Source organism: Simochromis diagramma, unplaced genomic scaffold (assembly GCF_900408965.1).
Source record: "Simochromis diagramma unplaced genomic scaffold, fSimDia1.1 OVJJ01000682.1, whole genome shotgun sequence".
NCBI lineage: Eukaryota > Metazoa > Chordata > Actinopteri > Cichliformes > Cichlidae > Simochromis > Simochromis diagramma.
The window spans coordinates 3,423,870-3,449,142 of record NW_024387359.1 but is presented as its reverse complement, the minus strand read 5'-3'; the positions used below and the strand labels follow the sequence as shown (position 1 = coordinate 3,449,142).

Below are 25,273 nucleotides of genomic sequence, written 5' to 3'. Positions count from 1 at the left end.
TGATTTGCTTATTTTTTGAAATTTATTAGATATTTTGTTATGTTCCATTGTCTAGACCTTCTGTCACAGCTTGGACGCTGCGGGAAAAAAGAACTAATTTTTATTACATTCACTACTAATTCCCCTGAATTTTGCCTTATCAGAAAAGAAAAGACTGAATACACTGTGAATCTTTGTCTTTCAAAACAAACAAAAAGAAAACAGGAAAAAAAAACAACAGTAGATTTTGCAGATGCTTTTTCATGATTACAATAAAGAAAACAGTATTTTTGACTCCGTCTGTTCCCTAAGCTTCTATCCCTCCCCTCACAGTCATACCTGGCATCACTGGTAATGCTACAAAAGGCGACTCCCGTCATCAAACTCAGGCTTTTCACTCCTCGTCATATAATTCAGAGGTCAAGCTGAATGGAGCTGGATTTTGGGAGAGGCCACTTCCTTCTTGTGTGATGCAATTCAAGAGTTTCTTAAAAGCATCAAGAGATCAAACCGAGAGAAAAAAAATCTAAAGAAAAAAAAAAAAAAAGAGCATGCAAATTAGCTGTTTTGTTAAACCTATTTGTCCTCGTACTGGTGATATAACAGGTCCATGTCATGCTTGTACAGGTGTGAAACATGTCAGTGCTCCCGGAGTTATTAACATCCTGTAAAATCTATCCCTTTATCTGTGTAGCTGTACATTCATAAGCATGGATGAGGTACAGTTCAACACGTGAACAGTTTGCTCTGCTTTAGCAGCATGCTATCCACAAAGCTGTTATGTGCTCCACTGACATTCCAACTTCTTTAGAGTTACTTGTAGCAGTACAGTATTAAATGATAAACCTGACAATGCTGATGAGCGCTTTATCTGTAAAATCGGGCCTTTTATAAAGTACACTTAAAGGCTCTCTTTTACCTGTTAAACAAAAACACACAGAGATAGGTTCTATCAAAACCTACAAATTCTGAGAGACACACACACACACACACACACACACACACACACACACACACACACACAACTGATCAAAAGCCTTAACCAAACTACGTCATGATCATAAAAAACATCCTAAATATTTTACATTGAGCCTGACCTGATCTGTGTTAACTTCAATATATATATAAAAAAACTCAACCCGTGCTGTGATACACTGCTCTAACATCAAGTCCGAGGAGCCAGAAAAAAAAGGTTGTGACAGAGGTAAGTGATCAACCCATTTTCTAGATGAGGCTCTGACTAGCTCACTGCAAGAGTCAAATTTGCAGTGCGACCTCATACTATACTACTTTCTTGTAGTTAGTTAACTTAGGTGAAAAGCTTTTATAAAAAAAAAAAAAAAAAAAAGTAATTGTGTGTGTGGGTGGACAAACAAAAAAACTAAGCTAATCCACATCTGTAACAAACATGGCAGATCTGCCTGGACCCATTTGTTCTGTCAGTAGAGTGGAAACAGTAGTTTGAGAAAGATATTTAAAAAAAAAAAAAAAAAAAAAAAACTACCTTGATTCATGCACGCAGCAGTGCACAGACTCTCATCCTCATTTAAATCTAAAACAGAAAATTAAAAAAAAAAAAAAAGAAGCTTTTGGGGAGGTTTGACAGTCCTCCAGTTAAAGCCCTAGCCAAGGAGAAAGGCCATGCAGCGACAGCATGAGGCAAAGTTCAAGAGGCTGCTGGTGGTGTGAGAGCACTCAGAAGCCTTGATCTTATGCTGAATGTTAACCATCTCAGTCCCCAGACTGACAGTTTTAAGAGTGAAGGCAGTTAAAAACACAAACAAGCACACAGATGCGTACGCCAACACAGAGGTGTAAAGTACATACTCTCGTGGAGGGTACTGACTTGCCCTCTAAACAACACACACAACACGCACTGCAGTGGCTGTAGACATGCAGCGACAGTTTAAAAGTGAGGAGTTGCTGTTGTCCACATGCACTTGTGTCGAAGAAAGGGGTGGGCAAAAATAAATTACCCATCATGCATGAGCATTATCTTTGCTTTTAAACCATAAAAAATAGGCATGGATCTGCCTGAGAATTCAAAATAAAGAAGAAAAAAAAGCCAGACATAGTGGGCCAGTGGAACAAGGGCAGAGAATCGAGAAAAACCTTTTACCAGGACAAGTATATCGACAATACTGAGGGGAGAGACGAGGTTTAAAGTAGAGACAGACAGTTATAATACAAGGAGAACGTGGGGAATTCAATTGTCTGATACCTGCTTCAATCATCTCATAGAAATTTGTGTGGGAACGTGTAGCTAAAAACATTCTAATGAATTTAAAAGGCTTGACTTTGTGAGTCACCATTTACACACCTGGATAAAAACAAAGCCCATTGGAATAATCAACTAACAATTACATATCAGGCAATTTACGATCTGTGCAAAGTTTTTTTTTTTCTTTTTATATGAATGCAAAACCTTTTTTTTTTTGTTTTGTTTTGTTCTTTTTTTGATTTTTTTTTTTGTTTTGTTTTTTCTTCTCTGAGTGAACAGGAGGCTTGTGACTGGGGATAGGATCTGTACAGTACTGTTAACCAATCATTTCAAACCCCCCAATGAATCATGTGAGACAGGAAGCGAAGAGGCGACAATCAGGGCCATTTCCTCAGCGTGGTGGACATGTCTCTGATGACATCATCGTGACAGGGTTTGGTTGATTTGCCTCACTGCTCATGAGCAGCACTGGTGCCTCGAATCTGACCTGTTTTACGCAGCTGAATGAAAAAGAAAAGGCAGTAGTCAGCTTGTGTGTTGAATGTGTGGAAAAAGTCAAGTGATGCTTAAACTGTTTTTTTTAAACAACTTTTTTTTTTTTTTTTTTAAAACACAGATAACATTAAAAATGAACATTTTGCCCCACTTTAGTTTTACATATTTTAGTTCAATGTACACAAACTAGACCTAAATGAGAGGCAGAAAACTGACATATGGCTAAGCCAAACACAAAAGAATTCTCTTTGCCAAACTGTTGATGTTTTATGTCTGTTAGTAAAGAGCAATGTGCATGCAGCCGACTTCCAAAAATCAAAGAAAAAAAAACAACAATAAGCATCACAAACACAAAACATGAGGAGGAAAAATGAAAGTGCCTGACGTGAAGGTGTGGGAGCTGAAAGAAAATCTTAAAACGTGAGCGAAAATGACAAACAGTAGCAGGCAGGAGGGGGAAAATGAAAATGATCACAATCCTATTCCTTAGCTTATCATTGAAGGTTTTTACATACAATGTTTAAAATGTATTGGTCATATTACTTGGGCTGGTGAGAGAGCAGAGACGAGTGAGATATTGAGAAGAATCTCTGTCTTACATGAATTTGTTGTAAACCCTCTTTTACTTATAACTTTCACTTATTACCTTTCGTTGCCCCCATCCACAGAGGTTCAAATTATATTGCATTACATTCAGAGACATAACTACTTGTATAGTAGGTGTGTCAATTTCAACAGAAATATGTCTTAAAAATACATCCCACCCACTAACACATTACAAAATATGCCAAATAATTAGATTAAAGTGTTTAAAATATGACTATTTGATTAAAAAAGATTAAATTCAATTCAATCTGAAAAATTGCCTAAGAGAGGACTGTAAATCTGTCTTTGTGGAGTTGGCTTGTGAACACTCTGCCATCATTACCACGCGGTTGCTGTTAAATTATTTCAGACCTAAATACACTCCAATTGGGTCTAAGCATTTGAGAGTTTTATTTTGAAGAAAAACTACAACCATTAAGCTAGCTAATATATGTAATTAGGCTGCTGTTATTAAGTGTCATAAAACAAAATTACTGAATAGAAGAAAAACCCTCAAACAGTATTAATATGTTTTGCCTTTTTTCAGCTGACAGCAGCCTACTTATATTCCGTAATTACAACATGCTCTTTCTCTGCGAGGGACATATCCATCTACCTGGTATAGCTGGCTTTACCAGGTAGGTGGATATGTCCCTCAGAGGTACCTACTGCCCCTGGTAGTGCTGCTGAATATAATTAAGAATCCTCATCGACAGCCTTAATGCTCATTCTAGTTTTGATTGTCATGAATACAAAAAAATAATTAAGGACTGAAATCCACACATTTAAAGAAATAAAAATAAAAATAGGAAATAAAGGAGATAAAGGGATAAAAGGAGAGGAAGGTCAGAATGAAAAAAATGACACTGGGATATAAAGTGTAAAGACAAGAGAACACTGGATGGTTCCAGATATAGGTTAAAAACAGCAGGACGACAGCAGCCTGAAGCCATGGAGTGGAGACTGATCCATGCAGTGTAACCATCACTCATGATGAAACTTACTCAGCCTGCCTCTAGTGTCAGACCTACAGCAACGGGGTTCTACTCATCTGTGGCACAGGTGCCTCGAACATCTCCTTTCTGACGCATCTAATGTGAAATTCAGGAGCAAAAGGGTTAAATCGCGAACATGAATCATGTTGTGTCTTCTCCAACAGCCCGGTCAAATATTTCAAACCATTACCACAGATTTCAAAACATTTCTAAATATGGAGACAACTGTATGTAATTTCAACTTTAAACTACCCCAAGACAAGGACAGTTATTTCAGATTGGATTCTGTTTGAGTTAATTACCTCCTCAAGCTCTTTTTGAGTCTCCTCTTCCATCCGCCTGATGTCCTCCATGGTCAAACCCACCCATTTGTCAATCCAACAGAACAACTGGCGGTGGAAGTTGGTGAAAATACGCTTTTCTTGCTGTGGAAAACAGACAGAAATTTAAATGGAAAAAAAAAAAAAGAAAAAAAAGTATACCATAAAGGTTGTACAGCAGCTGAAATAAAGACAGATTTCCAAAATACAAAAGTGCTTTAGTGACTAACAGCAAGAAAGATTTGTTTCCTTCATGTCTTTATGTCACATTCATCACACTTGTGTAAAACACAAGCCACACTCAACTCTAGCATGCAAAGACAGGACATAAATTGAAAAGCTCATCATGACAATAAAAACACTAAAAAAGTTAAATGTTTTTTTAAAAAGAAAGAAAGAAAGAAAGAAAGAAAGAAAGAAAGAAAAAGAAAGTAGTGTACCTCAGTGACCTTAAAATACTTAAAGACTATACAAGACTTCTCCTTTATCTGATGAGAGAGGAGAGCATATGTTACCCTGTGGATGAAGTTTTCCACTTTGGTCTGCAGACCCCACCATTTGAACTTGACAGTGACCAGTTTGTATGCACACATGTAAGGACAATCTGCCTTCAGCTCACTCTGCAAAGAGCACACAGGAAAAGCATAAATAAAGACAGGATTAGGATTAAGAAACAAAGGACAAAAATGAGCAAGATTCTGTGTCCATGTCTGGTACCTTCCATTCAGGGCCTAAAGGTCCTCTGTCTGTTTTGGCTGAGTGAAAAAGCGCAGGGTCTTCTTCTGGCTTATAGTCCTGCAGGAGAGTCAAAGAAAAATAAATCTTTAAATGTTGCAGAACATCAACTTGTCTGCTGCAGGAGCACAGAGAAGGCACGATTCTTTGAAGACTGCAGATACTACACAGACTAGAGCCCAACGATTTTTCGGACCAATGTGATATTTGGCGATTAAAAATCTGATATCCCTGAAATTACTTCTTTACCCTCTACCAAACGTTGCTAGCTGGTTGTTCTGTTTGTGGTGTCCCAAATGTGTTGTCAACAAAGAAGATGCAGAGTCCCCTCTAGTGGATAAACAATGGAATATCAACACTGAGTATTAAAGGGTGCTGTTCCTGTCTCTTTTTTACATTTTTAATTTTCATTTCTTGATCATAAATCCAGACACAAATATATCAGTTAAACTGCCAATATAGGCCGCTATATCACCCTGGCAATATATCAACACTGACGAAGAGCAACAATCTCTCTCTCTCTCTGTTACATGCCCTAAATCTTGCTGTCTCAGTCACACTGAATCCAGCCTACCCTTTCAGCAGAGTTCAGGATGGCCTGTAACACTGAAGAAGAGCAAGAACGTATCTCTGTTACATGCCCTAAATCCTGAGCTCAAGGTTTACTGTGCTGTTTTAATCCATCAGCTTTGTTGGGAAAGTGTGGCGAATAGCTAGAGCAGATGGACATTTAGATTAAGCCTTGACCTCCACACTGATCCACTTAAGTCATTACTTTACAGAAGTCAGTATAAGAAACACTGGGACAATCGAGACCCACCTCAATGACAATGCCTTAATACCACCTTTAAAATTTTCAACCAGAAATACAATGATTTATGTTCTAACTGATGGCCCAATGGATTACTGAGCTGCTCCAAAAGACAGATTTATAGTTTATTTAATAACACAAACTATAAGGGCATTCCTTTCAAGTCAGACGGTGACAAAATGTTAAATCCACAGAAGCAAAAGACATAGATTATAGTCACACAAAAGACAAATGAATAGATTATGCAGGGAGAAAATAATAAAACCATCTGCTGGGATACTGTGATAGCAGAATTAGGAATTTTAACAGGAACATTTTAAGCTGGACATACACTGCGATTTTTTTCAGTCGCGTTATTCAGCTTCTACTCAAACTGCACGATTGACTCGCAGGGGTTAGACACACACTGTGTGTCCATAACATGGAGGTTATAACAGAAAATCTGTCGCTCACTCTCCCTTTTTCTCCCTCTGTCTTTCACTCACACAGACACGCACACCGCCACCATCAACTTTGCTAAATTGCTAATGAAAAACATTGATCAGGCAGCTGTGATTGAGCAGCAATGTAAATCCAACTATTTTCACGGTCGTTGTGGTCATGATAATTTTGTGAGGCCACGTTGACAGTGTTATATGTTTAAAAGTAACCTAGCACTGAGCAGTGCTGGTTTTCTAACACTGGAATATTTCTAACATTTTGAGTTATTTTCCAGTGTTAGAAAATCAGCACTGCTCAGTGTTAGCCATTGTTAATCTTCAAAACTGACTAGGTTACTTTTAAACATATAACACTGTCAAAAGTGTTAATTTAACACTCAACAGTGTTGTATTTAACACTCAGAGGTGTGGACCCATATAGACACTCTCTAGTGTTAATTTAACACTGGAGATTTTGCTGTGTACAAAGCTCTGTGTAGCTTTGAACATAATTTGACTCTTCTCCTGCACAAAATGAATCAAGCGAGCACAATTTACTCCAAATCAGTTACTCCAAATGTTATCAGATAACAGATGACAGAGCAAAAACAAGATATTTTGGTACTTATTCTTTCAGTTGTTTTCAGTGCTAATGACAGAGGTTAGTGTGTATACAGGAATGGATATAAAACCATATGCTTGACTGTGTTTTTGCACTTTTGGACATATAAACTTGTCTTTAATGTGTGATTTTATTCAATAAAATTCAAGTTATTTATAAAGTGCCAATTCACAACAGTGGTTGCCTCCAGGTGTTCAAACTGTAAAGCACTTTCTCAAATGTTATTACTATTGTTATTATTCAAGTTTATGAAAATATAATGGCAAAATGCAACAATCCTGTAAGTAGGGCTGGGCCATATTATACTGTTCATGGTAATACTGGTATAATGTTAGGCAATGATAAGAAAATGAAATATCGCGATAGAATATGGATAAAACACGTATGCGCAGAGCCTTTGTTTTCATACACACATGGTGGAAAAAGCATGACGGCGACGGAGAATGAGAAGGGCAAAAGCAAATCGTTGAATGAAACAGATGAAACAGAATTGGTTTGTAAAAATGGTGCAACTTCAGTGGTGTGGAACTGGTTTGGTTTTTGTCCGGCGCTCAAAAATCTGTTTAAAAAATGTTTTAGTGCGACTTTGGTAAGCTGTGAAGCTGCACTGCTTGATGGATTGTCGGAGCATTACGGCTACCGTAGTGAGGAGCCTCACGGAGTGATACGAACTGTACTTCAACATAATATTATCGTATTGTGTGTGTGTGTGACTAAATTGTGTGAGTAAAGTTAGACTTATCTGACTGTTTTTTACTGCAGTTTCATGTTCCAAACCACCTCTTTTTGTGGAGTTGTAAAGTATTTTGTCTTGCATCAATTATATCGTCAAGTTATATCGTTATCGCAAATTTTCAAATATATATCTCGTGATAAACTTTTTTGGTCATATTGCCCTGCCCTACCTGTAAGTAAGGAAATCCTGCACAAAGTCATTTATCTGGTGAGCTGATCATCACAACACAGAGCATGTGATAATCAAATTAATGTTATCATGGTGATCCAGCCAGGTAAAAAGAGAACCACCTTTGTGACACTAAAAAGTTTGGTACCTGGCAAACCAACTAATCTATCTTCATAGTACAGCCCTCAGGTAATATAGTCCTGTTTGTGCTCTTGGTGATCCTTACATTTGATTTTGTTGTAGACATAGACAGGCTAAAGAACTTATTTTTGTAGTGAAGTGAAACTGAGTATTGATGGACACCTAATGGACCTACTCTCCTGTGATGGGTCCCTTTCAGATATCCTTTGAAAGCAATCAGCATTCAAACTATGCAGAGTCTATCACTCTGTTGCCTTCTCTCGAAGGTCCATACACGAAAGCATCTCATAGCCCCTGTGTAGGTTAAATTCCCACAGTCCTACTTTCTGTGGAGGTGGAGAGCACATGGACAATAATGTGAAAAAAAAACAAAAAAAAAAAAAACAGCCTTAAGGCTGAAAACAAATTAATTCAAAGCTTTGTAAATTAGATATGGACTGGTACTGCTTTTATACTCAAAGACTTGTAAGAACACTCAAAGAGCTTTTTACAAGTCTCATTCACCCAATCACACACACACCCATATAAGTGATTTTTATTCTTTAGTCAAGCACTCTTCTAACATGTACAAACAGTCACACTAAAATGGATACATACAGGCAAACTCTGAATTCAGCATTTTGCCCAAAGATACTTTGACATGCAGACTAGAGTAGCCAGGGATCAAGCCCCTAACCTTCTGACCCACTCAAACTCCTGAGGCACAGCTGCTTTACCTGCATAAGCAACTGTAAATACATAATTTTCTAGTTAAAAAAACAAAACAAAAAACCCCCATAAAGCCCTCACTTCTTTTTTTTTAGAAATGTGTTCCAGCAAAAATATTGTCCTGTATTCAGGTCCATTAAACTTTTTTTTTTAAACTTCTTAATGTGTGGCTTATAGGAGATCTTCATTAAACATCATCCATAATCAAGACTCACCCCTGGGGCCACTTCTTCTTTGTTTGCAATATCTATGGGTACGACTTCGACAGTCCTCCACGTCTGCTCATCCAGTTCATGGACCTGCATAAAGAAAACAAAGTGGAAACATTTCAGTGCAAAACAGGGAGAAAAAGAGGCATTTGTTTTTCATTCAAATTTGTTGAGTCTAAATCAAATCACATGCAAATTCAAAACTGCCGTGTAAACTCTAACTTGGACCCTTCTATCATGCAAGTGTATGACAGAAAGATTTATCAACATAAGGCTGGCCAGCCTGTGTTTTGTGGCTTTTACAGTGGGGCAAAAAAGTATTTAGTCAGCCACCGATTGTGCAAGTTCCCCACCTAAAATGATGACAGAGGTCAGTAATTTGCACCAGAGGTACACTTCAACTGTGAGAGACAGAATGTGAAAAAAAAAAATCCATGAATCCACATGGTAGGATTTGTAAAGAATTTATTCGTAAATTAGGGTGGAAAATAAGTATTTGGTCAATAACAAAAATACAACTCAATACTTTGTAACATAACCTTTGTTGGCAATAACAGAGGTCAAACATTTACTATAGGTCTTTATCAGGTTTGCACACACAGTAGCTGGTATTTTGGCCCATTCCTCCATGCAGATCTTCTTGAGAGCAGTGATGTTTTGGGGCTGTCGCCGAGCAACACGGACTTTCAACTCCCGCCACAGATTTTCTATGGGGTTGAGGTCTGGAGACTGGCTAGGCCACTCCAGGACTTTCAAATGCTTCTTACGGAGCCACTCCTTTGTTGCCCGGGCGGTGTGTTTTGGATCATTGTCATGTTGGAAGACCCAGCCTCGTTTCATCTTCAAAGTTCTCACTGATGGAAGGAGGTTTTGGCTCAAAATCTCACGATACATGGCCCCATTCATTCTGTCCTTAACACGGATCAGTCGTCCTGTCCCCTTGGCAGAAAAACAGCCCCATAGCATGATGTTTCCACCCCCATGCTTCACAGTAGGTATGGTGTTCTTGGGATGCAACTCAGTATTCTTCTTCCTCCAAACACGACGAGTTGAGTTTATACCAAAAAGTTCGACTTTGGTTTCATCTGACCACATGACATTCTCCCAATCCTCTGCTGTATCATCCATGTGCTCTCTGGCAAACTTCAGACGGGCCTGGACATGCACTGGCTTCAGCAGCGGAACACGTCTGGTACTGCGGGATTTGATTCCCTGCCGTTGTAGTGTGTTACTGATGGTGACCTTTGTTACTTTGGTCCCAGCTCTCTGCAGGTCATTCACCAGGTCCCCCCGTGTGGTTCTGGGATCTTTGCTCACCGTTCTCATGATCATTTTGACCCCACGGGATGAGATCTTGCGTGGAGCCCCAGATCGAGGGAGATTATCAGTGGTCTTGTATGTCTTCCATTTTCTGATGATTGCTCCCACAGTTGATTTTTTCACACCAAGCTGCTTGCCTATTGTAGATTCACTCTTCCCAGTCTGGTGCAGGTCTACAATACTTTTCCTGGTGTCCTTCGAAAGCTCTTTGGTCTTGGCCATGGCGGAGTTTGGAGTCTGACTGTTTGAGGCTGTGGACAGGTGTCTTTTATACAGATGATGAGTTTAAACAGGTGCCATTCATACAGGTAACGAGTGGGGGACAGAAAAGCTTCTTACAGAAGACGTTACAGGTCTGTGAGAGCCAGAGATTTTCCTTGTTTGAGGTGACCAAATACTTATTTTCCACCCTAATTTACGAATAAATTCTTTACAAATCCTACCATGTGAATTCATGGATTTTTTTTTCACATTCTGTCTCTCACAGTTGAAGTGTACCTCTGGTGCAAATTACTGACCTCTGTCATCATCTTAAGTGGGGGAACTTGCACAATCGGTGGCTGACTAAATACTTTTTTGCCCCACTGTAAATAGGAGCCTGTATCTCAACATAGGGACATAAAAATCATGGATATTTCTCAGGTGTCTAAACATTTACTTCAACCCGCACTATCCAGCATTTCTCAATATTATATAGATTTTCCTTCCCCCTCTCATTTGACAGAATTTCAATGAACTGCTGGGATACCCCCAGCATTCCTTTTCACTTACATTTTCTACTGTTCCCATGTCAGGTTTGTGCCAGGTCTCGATCTTAATCATGAAGTCATCCTTCATGTACTCATTCTGAAAAGTAGGAGACAAATAACATTCTTTATATGTTGAAGTGAAGCAATGACAAGCTGTCACTCAGAAGTCAGGCAGGTCCCCTACACTGACAGTTACAGCTGATCTTGGCTGGTACCAACAACACTATGAATGGAAGGTTGTGAGACGTAAAACCTGCAGCTAAATCCAATTAACCAATCAGACTAAAGCAACACTGGTGATGCTATACCACTCAGCTCTGGTCTATTTTTAATATTAGTAACGCTAGTTAACTTGGCAGTAATGTAAAGCAATAGTGGGCTCTGAACTTCAAACATCAAAAGGACAGAGAAGCAAATATCAAGGAACAGAGAGTGGATCAAATATTTGTGGCATACGCTGATGAGCATTTGTTGCATACATAAAGTAATATCTGTTTACTTTATGCAAATGCAAACTGGCCTTATAAAAATTAAACAAATATGTCAATGAAAATTGTAGATTAAGTTTTATGTTAAAGGATTTGAAGCAGGTAGTGGAAGATGTCACATCAAACTCAACTTTGTGGAAGTTTCCTGGCATAAAAATGGGCTGTGATCATCTAACTTGGTGTTAGACCCCTCCTGTCCTAGAGGACATGGAATGGCTAATGGGTGGATTTTCTGGTGGGACTAGGCCTTTAACAACAACAAAAAAACCTCCAAAAAGAGGTAATGAGTAACTCACCGTCACAACTGCAGAGTAAAAAGGAAAAGAGAAAAAAAAAAAGAGCATCAGTATCAAATAATTAACAAAAAACTGTACATTTTTAGTATTATTTGAAATGCATTTATAAAATGCCTATTTCTGTAGTGGCTAAGTGCACTATCAAAACTATTAAATAATAACAAGTCTAAGTTTCTTCTGTGCAAACAATTTATTTGCCAAGTATTTTGTAGTAAATAATAGAGGAATACGAGGCTCTTGTTCTATGGATCTCTCAAATTTCCCTGTCTCGGACTGCAGCTGGTAGTCCTTCTTCCTCAGCCTCGATGAGTTGGTCATAGCAGCGCATGAATCAGCCTTCCACCTGCTGCAAGTTCTGGTTAGAGTGATTCTCCCACTTGCAGTGGATCTCTGAATCAAAAGGTCTACTGTTGTCAGCTGCAGTCCAGGATGGTGGAAATACTGGGGAAAACATCTGAATCATACAGAGGACTTCCACAATTGCAGCCTGGCTGGCAAGCCAGCTGGTAGGGAAACATGAGATAGGAAGGGCTGTGGGTAACTGGTCACTAGCATCTACTAGTGAATCAATTGCATATTTCCTCACAGACAAATTACTCGCCATAATTTTATCATTAATGCAATTCAAATAACACAAGCACACTTCTGCGTGTACTTACTAGTGCGACAGTATGGGTAGGCATTCCAAGCCTTTTCGTGAAAAACTAATGCTCCTTCTGGTGCAATCATCTTCACGTAACCCGGGACTTTACTGTTATGAAAGAGAAAATTAGACAATCCTTATACTTTCCAACTTGTGTCTTTCAAAGGCCATAAAACATTGTAACAGGGAGCCGACTGCGCTCTTTAAAACCAATAATAACTCTGTTTGTAAATGGCTATTATCTGAAATATTTAATCAATTCTCATGCTGTACATGTCTAGAGCTCTTACCCAAACCCATTTCCCGTAATCACATAATCACAAAGACCATACAATATACAGACGGTGGACAAAATAAGTTTAAACACCTGACATAAAGCCTGAACCTTTATGCACATTTTATCTATTTTCAGTTGAGGGACTAGACTTTTCATTTAAACTAAGGGAAAAAAAACAGTCCCCTAAATGCATCACTTGCAGCGCGAAAGTAATTAACACATATATATCTAGTCTTAGACTATTAAAGTGATAAAAAAATTGTAACTTTTTGACCAGCTCTCACGTTCCCTTTCAGTTGATTCACTTGGTACAACACATAAGTATTGGATATCACACCCTCGCGTGTCCTGGCTGAAGAAACTTTTATTCACACCTTTAAGGCAGATGACGTGTGATGACACACGCACGGCCCCGCCTGCACATATAGCCGCTTTCATCACAGTCATCCCTCAGTTCTTACGCTCTTCACCTCGCTGAGAACACTTCTGCTGAGTTGGTCTAGCTAGCTGCTGCTAGTTAGCGCCGTTGTCTGCCGACTTGAACTTAGCTTAACTGCCCCTGTTGGTGTTAGCCTCCAGTGCGCAGTTGGTGTGTAGGCTGCCCGCAGAGCGCTAATTTCGAGTTTTTCCTGTACAGCGTTTGGCTTTGCGGTTTGGAATAGACTCCAAACCGAAGCGAGCAAAGCAGAAATCTTCTGTTCGCCCCTGTCCTCAGGGGTGTGGTTTCTCTTTGCACAAAAGTGACCAGCACGATGCCTGCCCTGTCTGCCTGGCGATCGTCAACGCTAGGAGACCGTTGATGGAGCCCGAAGCCTGTGGGTTTTGTCGACGCTTGACCCCGGAAAGACAGGTGACGTTTGTGGAAAATGTGCTGGGAGGGACGGCTGTCGCACGGCATGACCTTTTCCTTTTCGAGTCTGGAGCCCTGGCTTCATCAGAGTCCGAAGACGAGGATTATCCGGTCGATGTCCCCGCAATTAGCTGGGCTGACCACATGGAATACGGTGATGGGTTAGCTGATGACGAGCTGGAACCATGCAGGAAGACGATGACGTGCTGGACATCGATGGTTTGTCGGAGGATGAGCAGGAGTGTTCACTGTCGTCCCAATATGCCGCCGCTGCTGCGCCGGTTGGGAACGATGACACTTCTCTTTTTTCCCCTGTTTCGCCATGCTTCTGAAAAGCTGCAATTGGACTGGCCCTCTCCTCCGACAGCTCAGAAGCCGTTCAATTGGCAGGCTTTTTCCTCCCTCCGGAGCCCGCAACGACCAAAACCCGCCTTCCCATGCTCCCATACTTTGTCTGCCAGCTAACGGCATCATGGGACAAACCTCTGTCTACCTGCGTGTGATGACAGGTAGACAGAGGTTTGTCCCACTGTGCCCGGCTATGGACAGTGCATGGAGGGCGACGGCACCAAGGAGACTGGCTTAGCTAACCCACCCCCTATGGAGCCGTCACCATGCTCCAGACGTACCAGGTGATGTGCCTGGTTCCTGGTGACAGCACCGCTGGCACCTCTTCTTAACAAGGTCAGAGTTGCCATGGATTACACCCTCTGCACTGTGCAGTGCTCTCCCTGGGCAGAGGGATGGCATCGACAGTAGTGGCGCAGAGGCACCTGTGGCTGACCCTCTCTGACGTCCCAGATAGGGACAGAGCTGTATATCTGGACGCACCAGTGTCTGCGGCTAGGTTATTCGGACATTCACTTGAAGCCATTCAGGCTAGACTCGACTGAAGCAGACAGAAGCTCTGCGCAACATCATCATTAGGCGAAGTTCAAGCCCGCAGCTAGCTCTCACAGGCCCGCCGCTCCTCTGCCAACTGGCAAGAGACCGGCGCCCACTGCTGTAGTGGGTGTGCCGCCAGCGGGGGCACATCCTCCAGCCCGAGCTCCACGCCAGTTGGCCTAGAACAAAGGCCCACCCTCGGACCCCCGGCAGGACCTGACGCCCAGGAGGAAGAAGCCTCAGCCCTCCTAGCTGTGGTTTCGAGGGGTCTAGCGGCAAGAAGACGCTGCTCTTACCCCTCTGTTGCCGCCCAAGAGGTGCCACGTAAGTTCTGTTCAAGTTGTCAGCCCCAGAAGGCGCTGCACTTTCCTAACACTGTCTCCCAAGCACAATGCCCTGCACACAAAATGCCTCAGGTTGTAAATGTTCAGGTGACCACATCAAGTGTTCCACCTGTTTTTCATTGTTGTGCCCCAGGAAAGGTGCCTCCAACAAAATGTATGAATGTCCATGTTCCCATATTACAATCAATAAAGAGTGTTGTTTATTCTAAAACAATCACAAATGCTCAGCCTGCAGGCAGAATGAGCCAGGTCAGCCAGCTGGCTGCTCACTTGCCTCAGTGGTGGGCTTGCGCCCCTCTCAGTGAGTGCTGCGAACCGTTGCCATGGGTTACCGGTTGTAGTTCCGGGTCAAGCCGCCTCTTTTCCGGAGAGTCGTAAACACGACTGTCGGCACTGAAGCGGCCATGATACTTAGAGAGGAAATAAAGTTGTATTGCAGAAAAGATAAAGACGAGTGGTCCCTATTTTGGAGACAGACAAAGGTTGGTACAGCCGTTATTTTATTGTTCCGAAAAAAGGGGGAGGGCTTTGGCCCATCCTCAACCTGCGAGTCTTGAACACGTATCTACGAACGTACAAGTTCAAGATGCTAACACTCAGACAGCTCTTGAGTGCAGTTGGCCCAGGAAATTGGTTTGCAAGAATCGATCTAACAGATGCTTATTTTCACGTGGCTATACACCCGAAACACAGGCAGTTTCTGGGGTTTGCATTCAAGGGCGTAGCCCTACAAATACCTGGTGCTGTCGTTCGGGCTGTCACTCGTTCCTCGCACCTTTGCGAAATGTGCCGAGGCAGCGCTAGTGCCCCTCAAAGAGACAGGCATCCGCATCTTAGCCTACCTAGACGATTGGGCTCTCGTAGCTTGCTCCAGAGAGCAGGCGGAGACACAGCTGTCGCTGGTTCTGTCACACATTCAGACACTGGGGTTCTCTGTGAACTTTCAAAAGAGCTTGCTTATCCCAAGTCAGCAGATTTCTTTCCTCGGTTTGGAAATATGCTTGCTTTCCAGCCACGCATATTTGTCGGAGCACAAACTGGCCGCGTTTCATCGCTGCCTCGCTCAGTTTCAGCTTGGACGCAGACTCCGTTTCCAGATATTACATTTGTTGGGCATGATGGCATCTATGATCGCCGTAGTGCCACTTGGACTGTTAAAGATGAGAGCGTTTCAACACTGGACTCTCTCTCACCGCCTGTGTGCATCATGTCTCCTCCGGAGGAGGCCGACGGTAACTGCGTCTTGCATGCTAGCGCTCTGTCCTTGGAGGGAGCCCGGGCTGCTGCATCAGGGCTCTCGGATTGGGAGGGTGTTGTTTCGCAAGGTGGTGTCCACAGATGCTTCCCTAAGAGGGTGGGGAGTGCTGTACAAGGGTGCATCAGTGAGAGGGATCTGGTCGACAGCCCAGTGCGAGCTGCACATCAACCACTTAGAGCTGTTAGCAGTGTTCTTAGCTCTCAAACATTTTCGTCCAGTCCTGGAGGGCCAGCATGTCTTAGTCAGGATGGACAATTCAACAGTGGTATCCTACATAAACAGGCAGGGGGGTACACGCTCTCTTCCCCTGTTGACGCTGTCTCGCTCTCTGCTGTTATGGTGCAGTGTTCATTTTCTGTCTCCAAGAGCCACCCATGTTCCGGGCCACCGGAACCTTGGGCCGGACCTTCTCTCCGGGGGGGGGGGGGTGTACACCCTTTAATAGTGGCTCAGATTTGGGATCTATTTGGTAAGGCTCAAGTAGATCTTTTTGCCTCCAGGGTAAATACTCCCTGGCCCCTGTTCTTCTCCATAATGGACCATGATGCACCCTTGGGCATGGACACACTAGCGCACCAATGGCCACACGTGCTCTTGTATGCATTTCCCCCAGTGGAAATGATATCTCCAGTTCTAGAGAGAGTGCATCAGCAGTCTCTCTCTCTGTTGTAGTGGCCCCTTGGTGGCCCACAAGGTCGTGGTATGCAGAGATAATCAGCCTGCTAGCAGCGAGTCCTTGGCAGCTTCCTCTCTGCAGGGACCTCCTCTCTCAGGCGGGAGGAGAAGTGGTTCATCCGCGCCAGGATCTGTGGCGTCTTCGTGCTTACCTGCTGAGAGGTTAAACTTGATTGCCAAGGGTTTGCCACCTAGTGTGATAGCGACAATTCAGAACACTAGCGCCTCATCTACTAGAGGCTTGTATGCTTACAAATGGCGAGCCTTCGAGCAATGGTGCCAGGTCCGCCATACTCTCCCATTTCAGTACTCTATTGTGGATGTTTTGATATTTCTGCAGGAGCTGCTGGATAAGGGCCTTTCATTTTCGACAATTAAGGTTTATTTAGCAGCTATATTTGCTTGTCATATTGGCTTTGACGGGGTGACACCAGGTGCACATCCGCTTGTCATACATTTTCTGAAAGGAGTTCGCTGGCTGAGACCCGTGCTTAAGTCCAGTGTCCCTGCTTGGGACTTGTCTTTGGTGCTGGAGGCCCTTTGAAGCCCCACGTTTGAACCCATTGAGTCTGTGGATGTGAAATTTCTTTCATATAAGTCTGCATTACTTCTCGCTTTGGATTCGGCAAAGCGAGTGGGTGACCTTCATGCACTGTCTGTGCATCCCTCCTGCACACAGTTCTCTCCTGATGGCCACATGGTCGTATTGCGTCCAAATGCTGTCTATTTTCCCAAGATCATGCCTGCATCTTATAGCTCAATGGAGTTTGAGTTGCTGAGCTTTTGCTCCCCTCCTTTGGCATCTGAGGGGCAGAGGAGGATGCATTCTATTTGTCCAGTGCATGTGCTACGCACCTACATTGAGCGCACTCAGAATGTGCGTTTATGTGACCAGCTGTTTGTCTGCTTCGCTAATCCAACTTGAGGTAGAGCTCTGTCTAAACAGAGACTGTCCCACTGGATGATAGAAGCTATCTTACTGGCTTACAGCACCAAAGGTCTTGCTTTGCCCCCGGGGTTGAGAACTCATTCCACCAGGGGGATAGCGACCTCATGGGCTCTTTTTAAAGGGGTGCCTGTAGCTGATATTTGTGCGGCAGCTAGTTGGGCATCACCACACACTTTTGTGTGGTTTTATTGGTTGGACGTTACAGCCCCTTCGGTGGCTCGTCCTTTCTGCTGGGTCTACCACTCACTAAGGTGGTGGTGGTGGTGGTCCGATTCCGGTTCGGTAGCTGCTCTGCGGGGCGTGTATATATGTCCCATACTTATGTGTTGTACCGAGTGAATCAATTGAAAGGGAACGAATAGTTATGTCTATAACTTCTGTTCCCTGAAGGAGAGGAACACCTGTTTGAGGGTTAACAGTAGGTTTTAGGTTTTAAAATTAGAATTAGGTCAGGGGTACTGATTTGGCACCTCTCTCTACACAGTGTAAAGCAGGCAGCAGTTACACTGGATGAAACCAGGAACAGACAAGAACTTTGCATATACAGAGCCTGTCAATCAAACAAATCATCCTTATTGAGTGTTTAAGTAATTAGGTCAGACTAATTGTCTCTTATAGAGGACCCTATAATTTCCCCTTCATTCCTCTACGAAAGAAAATTAATTTCAAAGCCTTGCCTTTTTAGATGATATATTTTATGTGTGTACTGTCCCTTCTCTCCATCCTTCTCATAGGGTTCATTCTTCAGCACTTCAATGCCTTCTCCTCCTCCTGTCTCATTTTTGCTGGCCTCAGCCACAGAGTACAGTTGCCCTACTTGATACTGCAAGAAATGGGAACACAAAGAAGACAGAGTGGAAATCAGCTTTGACTACAGTGAAAAATCCTTAGATTAACTGGAAGGATTGCGAAAGGCTTTGCGGGCCCTTGAAGCCTGTGAAGGCACATAAGTGCAAAGATGGAGTATCACTAACAGCAGTTCAAAAGGTTGAGTCTACACCCCAGTGTAACTCTGATCTCTGCAACACACAGCCTGTCCCAATAACATCAGTAGTCTCTAACAAAGGCTTTTTGTCTTAATATGAGGTTCAGACTAAAGCCAGCGTGGATGAACCTTTTCTGTGTAAGACAAACACAATACTCCCTCTATTTTATCAAAATATAACAATCACACAGTGAATTTAAATAATATGCCCATATATATTTTAAGAGAACATGTAGGCAATAATACTCACCTCTTCCACAGAGACTGGCAACACTACACGGCTGCAAGGAGGATATGACAGGAAAAGAAGAGAGAAACAAATAGGTTAAAGACATAAAAGATATGAATAAAATATGAATAAAATTCCATTTTTAAAATAGAACCAAGCTGATCAAATGTTAAGGATTAAACACTTTTTTGGATGGTTGTAAGGAGACAGATGCCACTGCCTAGAAACTTTTATGAAATGGTTCAACATTCCTAAAATTTTGCTTCTTTAAAAACATTTTTTTGCTATAAATGTTTACCAGTCTGAATGTTAACACGTCAGTGAGTAACTGAGTATAGTATATGGCTGTAGCTGAACTCCAATTATTAAGTAGCAATAGTTTTCTGATAAAATTATGAGCAAGCACTTGATAACAGTGTGAAGGAGGAACGTTGTTTCGAAGAAACGGGTCATCTGTTGCCAGAACCTCCGAGGTGAGGGGAAACAGATGCACCTAGCAGATGCAACTATGGTCCGAATTTCAAAATCCTACGTTCACATATACAAGATTTTCAGAAAACGTGACAGAGAACTCTCAGTGACCTTAAGGTCGAGGTCAATGAGATTTTAACTTGTACAATATTTTTAGTAGATACACCTAGGGCTGTGCGATATGACCAAAATCTCATATCCCGATATAAGAATTCTATCGTCCCGATAACGATATAAATCACAAAAATGTAACATTTTCTGTAAATTCTGTGACTCTCGGGCAGCTCGACTTGCGGGAAGTGTTTCCAGCTGCGCGTCATGTAGCTGGAGTTGAGTGTTTTAACAGATGCATGAAGCTATACATTTTTAGACATAAGTTGTAACGACCGCCGTTTTCTTTGTGAGTATTTATTACACAGGGTGCTGCGGGGAAAAGCCTGTTCTAACGTTTGACTCTAAGGTTTATTTTTTTAGCACCTGGCGGCTCTTTTTTACTTCTCATCCGTAAATAATCTGCTCTTTCACGTGATTCAGTTTATTTTGAAAAGTCTCAACAGGATCTTGAGCTTTATTGTGAAAAGTTTATGTGGAACATAAACAAGCGGACACGTGATGGTGTTACCGTCGTTGTTGCTAACCACAACGCATAAAAACAGGTGCTTGTCCATCCGTAGTGTGGTTATATTAAATATAAGAGAAAGAGAGAACTTTAAGAAATTAATATAGCCACTACAGTGACCATCAAAACGATGAAAAAAATATTGCCGTAAACAGTTTATTTTGCGACACCATGAAACAAACGATAGCGTAAAATGAAACGATAGACGTTTTTATATCGTTATCCGATATATATCGTTATATCGAACAGCCCTAGATACACCTATGGTATCAATTTAAAACTCCTATGCCACTTTGTTCTCGAGTTATTGCATTCATAAACTTGGGTGTCTGTATTGACCGCCTGCCCAGCAGGTTGATGACAATAGATGGGGGTTAAAAGTGCAGCACAGAGAGACAATGATCAGGATAAAACAAACTATTTCTAATGACTCAAGTTGGCTTCAAGTTACAGGCTGTCACTTGATGAAATCTGTTGTAGTAGGCATTAAAAAAAACATCTCATATTTAATGACTTTTTCTATTGTTGTTGTTTTTTGGGGGGGACTGGGGGTCATATTATTAATTTTGGGGTATGTGGGACCTAGAACCAATGAAAATGACATTTAACCCCATAGAAATTAATATCAAACAACAATGGCAGCATGCCAGGTTGCCTAGAAACTTGTGGAACCAATTCTTGTTTCTTTTTTTAGTACAAGTTTGAATTTATTTTTGCATTTTCTCTAACCCACCCAGGATCAAAGAATACATACAGGCTCAAGTGCATACATACACCCACACTAATACTTGGTTAAATGTCCCTTAGCAAATTGGACCTTGGCCAAATGCTTTTGGTAGCCATCAACAAGTTTCTGGCTGGATATCTGGCCACTCTCAGAAATGGTTTCATTTAAATTAGTTTGTTTCATCCAGCTTTTAGGCATAGTTCACAAGTTAGGCATGAGGTTGGAGCTTGGACAGTCCATTCCAGAATCTTAATGAGCCATTTCTAAACAACTGCACATCAGTTTAACCTTCCTGTCGTGTTTGGGTCAACTGTACATGAGTATAAATTATTCAGATGTGTAACCACTTTCCCAAGTGGTTCAATAAATCAAAACTTGTGATCAAATATTCAGTCAATTTCATGCTAGATGCTTGTTAACGCCTACCAAAAACATCTTTCAAGGTGCAGTTGGCTAAGGGACATTTAATAAAATATTGAATGCATTAGTAAAAATCCAAAATAATTTCAAACTTCTGCAACCAGTTCCTGTTTTTTAAAGCCAATAAAAGATACATTCTGTACAATCATTTCATCTTAGCTAAAGAAGAGTTGTAAGAAATCATTAAACCCCCCCAAATTACCATCAGATATTGTGTATCTATTAAGCTGTAATCCCCACTAAAATTGAAACTTAAATAGTTACCTTTTAAAAACTAGATTTGACAAACCTACTGTTTCAAGACAATTTAGTAGTAGTAGTTCTAGTGTTAACCTTAAACGTATTAAAATAAGAACTACTAGACCTGAACTATTATATGCATATTGCAGCTTAATTACAAAATGAAGGAAATCACCAAACAGACAGTAACGAATTCTTTCTTGCTTAGATCTTCATGTCCTCATTAATAAAAAATACTCCTAGACTGGCAGATTTAGCACCCCACCCTTTACCTAAACATCTACTGATTAATCAAGTGTGTGTTCTCTTGTGTACTCAATGTCTACTGTATATAAACACTACTGTGTGCTACACAATATTATACTTCAGAATATCTACATAATTTGCACAATGCATGCAATTTTCAAAGGTAAAAAAAGTTGTGTCACTGGCAATCATTAAAGGTGACTTATTTGCTCATTTTCACCTAGTTTTTGTCAGTACATCAATAATCAATACATTACAACATATATTTAAATCTTCAGCATTTAGTGTCAAAGAACAATCATAACCCCAAACTGTATTTACATTGACTAATACTCACTATGTGTAAAAAATAATGGCAGCGAAAAGGTCTACACCAGCGGTGTCGAACTCCAGGCCTCGAGGGCCGGTGTCCTACAGGTTTTAGATATCACCCTGGGTCAACACACCTGAATCAAATGATTAGTTCATTACCAGGCCTCAGGAGAACTTCAAAACATGTTGAGGAGGTAATTTAGCGATTTAAATCAGCTGTGTTGGATCAAGGACACATCTAAAACCTGCAGGACACCGGCCCTCGAGGTCTGGAGTTCAACACCTGTGGTCTACACTGAAAATGACCTTCTTGGGTTAAAAAGGCCAAAGGCCAAACTGGCTTGTGAAGACATGCTTGAATTTCAGACATCACAGACAAATGCAGTACAAGTACTCTGGTGCTCAAAGTACCTTTATTAAAGTTTGAATTATAAGCAGCTTTATTTGTTTCTCTTGCTACAACAAATAACACTGTAAATTTATAGCTAAAATAATGAGTAAATTAATTGATTAGTTATAGAATGAATTAGTAATAGTCAGTTAAATATTCATGTAGAATCCCTTAAAATGTCAGGATTCTTAAATGTAATAATATGACTAAAAAAAATCAATTTCTACAGTGGTCCTACAGTGATACAACAGGCATCTTTTCATCCTAAGTGGAAATTCATTCTACCATTTTTTCCCCACAGTCTGAAAGCTCTGTATTCATATGCACATGCACATCCCATAACTATCGCTTTGAAATTTCAGCAAATTGTATTTGCTGATCATCTATATATTTCAGCTGCTTCTCCAGTGCAACTGTCTGGGAATGTAGCTGCAGAAGGTAGTCCTTGCTCTGCTAAGGAATAGAGGGCCTAACCAGATTCTTGAGCAAAGGAAGAACTGCTACATGTGCCGTTAAATCCAACATTGCACATTTTTCACAAAGTCAATTGAAATAACTGCACCAAAGCTGCTTTATAAATAGTATTATTTAGTACCAAAAATCGGTTGTACTAAGAAAGTAATTATGCTTGACATAAAAACATCATAATTAATGCTCATGTTCAACGTATACAATCACACACGTGGCAGTGGGCTAAACCAGCCCAGTGTAACATATCAAAATGTAAGGTCAGCCTTACAGCATTAATATTAGTCATCTGTGACTCAATTCTATCAAGTCTAACATCAAAAGTACCACACATTTACCAGTGGCAGTGGCTTACAGTTATTTTTTGCATCACACCAATTTTGCATGGGCTAAATGTTCAGTGTCATGAAAGGCTGAAAGACATTAAAGCTGTAAGGTTGTTTTGTTTGTTTTTTAAACTAAAAATCTTAAATTATTTTAAATTGCATTATCCAGCAACAAAAAGAAAAGAAGATACATACTACAATCAGTTCAGAATTTTATAACGTGATTAACCAGTAACAACACAAGCTTATGTTTAGGAATTTTTTAAATATATTGAGATATAAGCCATTAATGAAAGATTAATTTCAGTAACCAGTATATTTGTTTCTCCCTCCGTGAGACTACGTTAGTTGCTTTTAACCAACAATTTTTATAGATATTAATAGTCCTGGCTCTGATACTGAAGTACTGTATGGAATCGAACCCATTCTGTGCTATCCCCTAACAACAGGTAGCCTCCCGTTATATGTAGGCTACACAGGTTAGCCACGCAGTGAATGCTAGATTTAATAAGAAAGAATGAAAACGTCCACTGCATAGTTTCAATCCACCCGATTGATGGGCAGAAATATTAAGAGTAATTGTTTTAACAATTACGCATCATTAATATAGTGTTCGTGTTAGCTGCCCAGTTTTAGAGGGTTAACTTTATACCACTAGCGCAACAAACTAACAGCAAAGTAGTTAGTCCTTCCATAACCCCATGCTAGCTTGTAGGCTATAGCTGACGTATGGTACGGGGAGTACAGACAATAAACCCTGCATAACTATTTCCTAACAATAAGCTCTCTTCTGCTTTAACAATGAGTTGTACTAGCAGCTGATTGTGGACTTTTAAATAAACTCGGTTGTCAGAGAATTGTCATGCTAGCCGCTACAGCTAATTTAGCCAGCTAGCATAAATGGTAAATCCGACAGAAGGACCCTTAATCTCTCACTCACGGGACCAAAGCTTAACGTAACGGCATTTCAGAGATATAACACGCTGCTACATGGCTAGCTGCAGTCACGTTGGCAATACAGCAAACCGTCAAAGTAGTACTAACTCGCTGAATGTGCAAAAGGCTTATGTGTGAGCGGTGCAGCCTTTTTATGTAACTCGTTTTCATTAAGAAGCTAATTATCCCCTCTGCATCTACAACTCAGAAGCTAACTGTAGCTTGTACTAGCAACGCCTTAAAAAGACCGGTGGGTCCCGTTATCCACGTCCTGATCCAACCTGCTCAGAAGCTGGCTTTTTACAGACTACAGGAGCGTAAAATACAGCGAACGACAACGCTAAATGAAACACACATGCGTACTTCTCAATAATCAAATGTGGGACCGATCTGAATACCCCACTAAACGCACTAAAAAAACATTTTTTAAAAACATTTTCACACTCACTATTCCTTGATGAGCACCATCTTCGTCACACGGGCTGCGGCTGCGCAGTGGTAATCGACACCCGATCAACAAGTCAGTTCCGCCCTCCGGGAAAAATCTGATTGGCTGAAACATCCACACCATTGTTCATGTAATACTGTAGCTCTGTATTCCATTGAACACTGTGTTAATGTATTTGTCATATACTACTATGATATGTTCAGTGATATTTATTATGGCGAAATATACATAAATACAACTCACTATGTGCCATGTTTTTGGAATAAAAAACTAACAGCAGAAACAAGTATAGTAATTAACAAACCACTGTTTGCTCTCAGGGTACTTAGTGGACAATTTGTTTTCCATGATCTAAACTTTAAAACTTAATTTTGGTAGGTTTATATCACAATTAGGTTTGGTAGCTTTTGGTCCAGATCTAGAAAAATACTAACTGGCTCGGCTTGCACAGCACTTGGACCGATTTCACTTGGAATTTCCATAATATATTTTAATATGTACCTATATTTTAATACTCATACTTTTCTATAAATTCAAGACTTTTACTTCTAACAGTGTGATATAGCTAGTTTTTAAA

The 25,273-nt window shown here is 40.9% G+C and overlaps 1 protein-coding gene across 1 annotated transcript; it reads right to left on the bottom strand.

Annotated features, from left to right (window-relative positions):
* On the bottom strand, positions 1-24,797 carry pitpnb (phosphatidylinositol transfer protein, beta). Its single transcript, XM_040007451.1, has 12 exons — positions 24,697-24,797; positions 19,114-19,144; positions 18,556-18,701; positions 12,657-12,748; positions 11,998-12,005; positions 11,236-11,310; positions 9,151-9,234; positions 5,313-5,390; positions 5,111-5,215; positions 4,578-4,700; positions 4,285-4,371; positions 1-2,700 (listed from the first exon to the last, which is right to left on the bottom strand). The coding sequence occupies exons 1-11, from the start codon at positions 24,714-24,716 to the stop codon at positions 4,324-4,326; spliced, it is 810 nt and encodes a 269-aa protein (XP_039863385.1). The 5' UTR covers positions 24,717-24,797; the 3' UTR covers positions 1-2,700; positions 4,285-4,323.
* Positions 24,798-25,273: the final 476 nt, after the last annotated feature.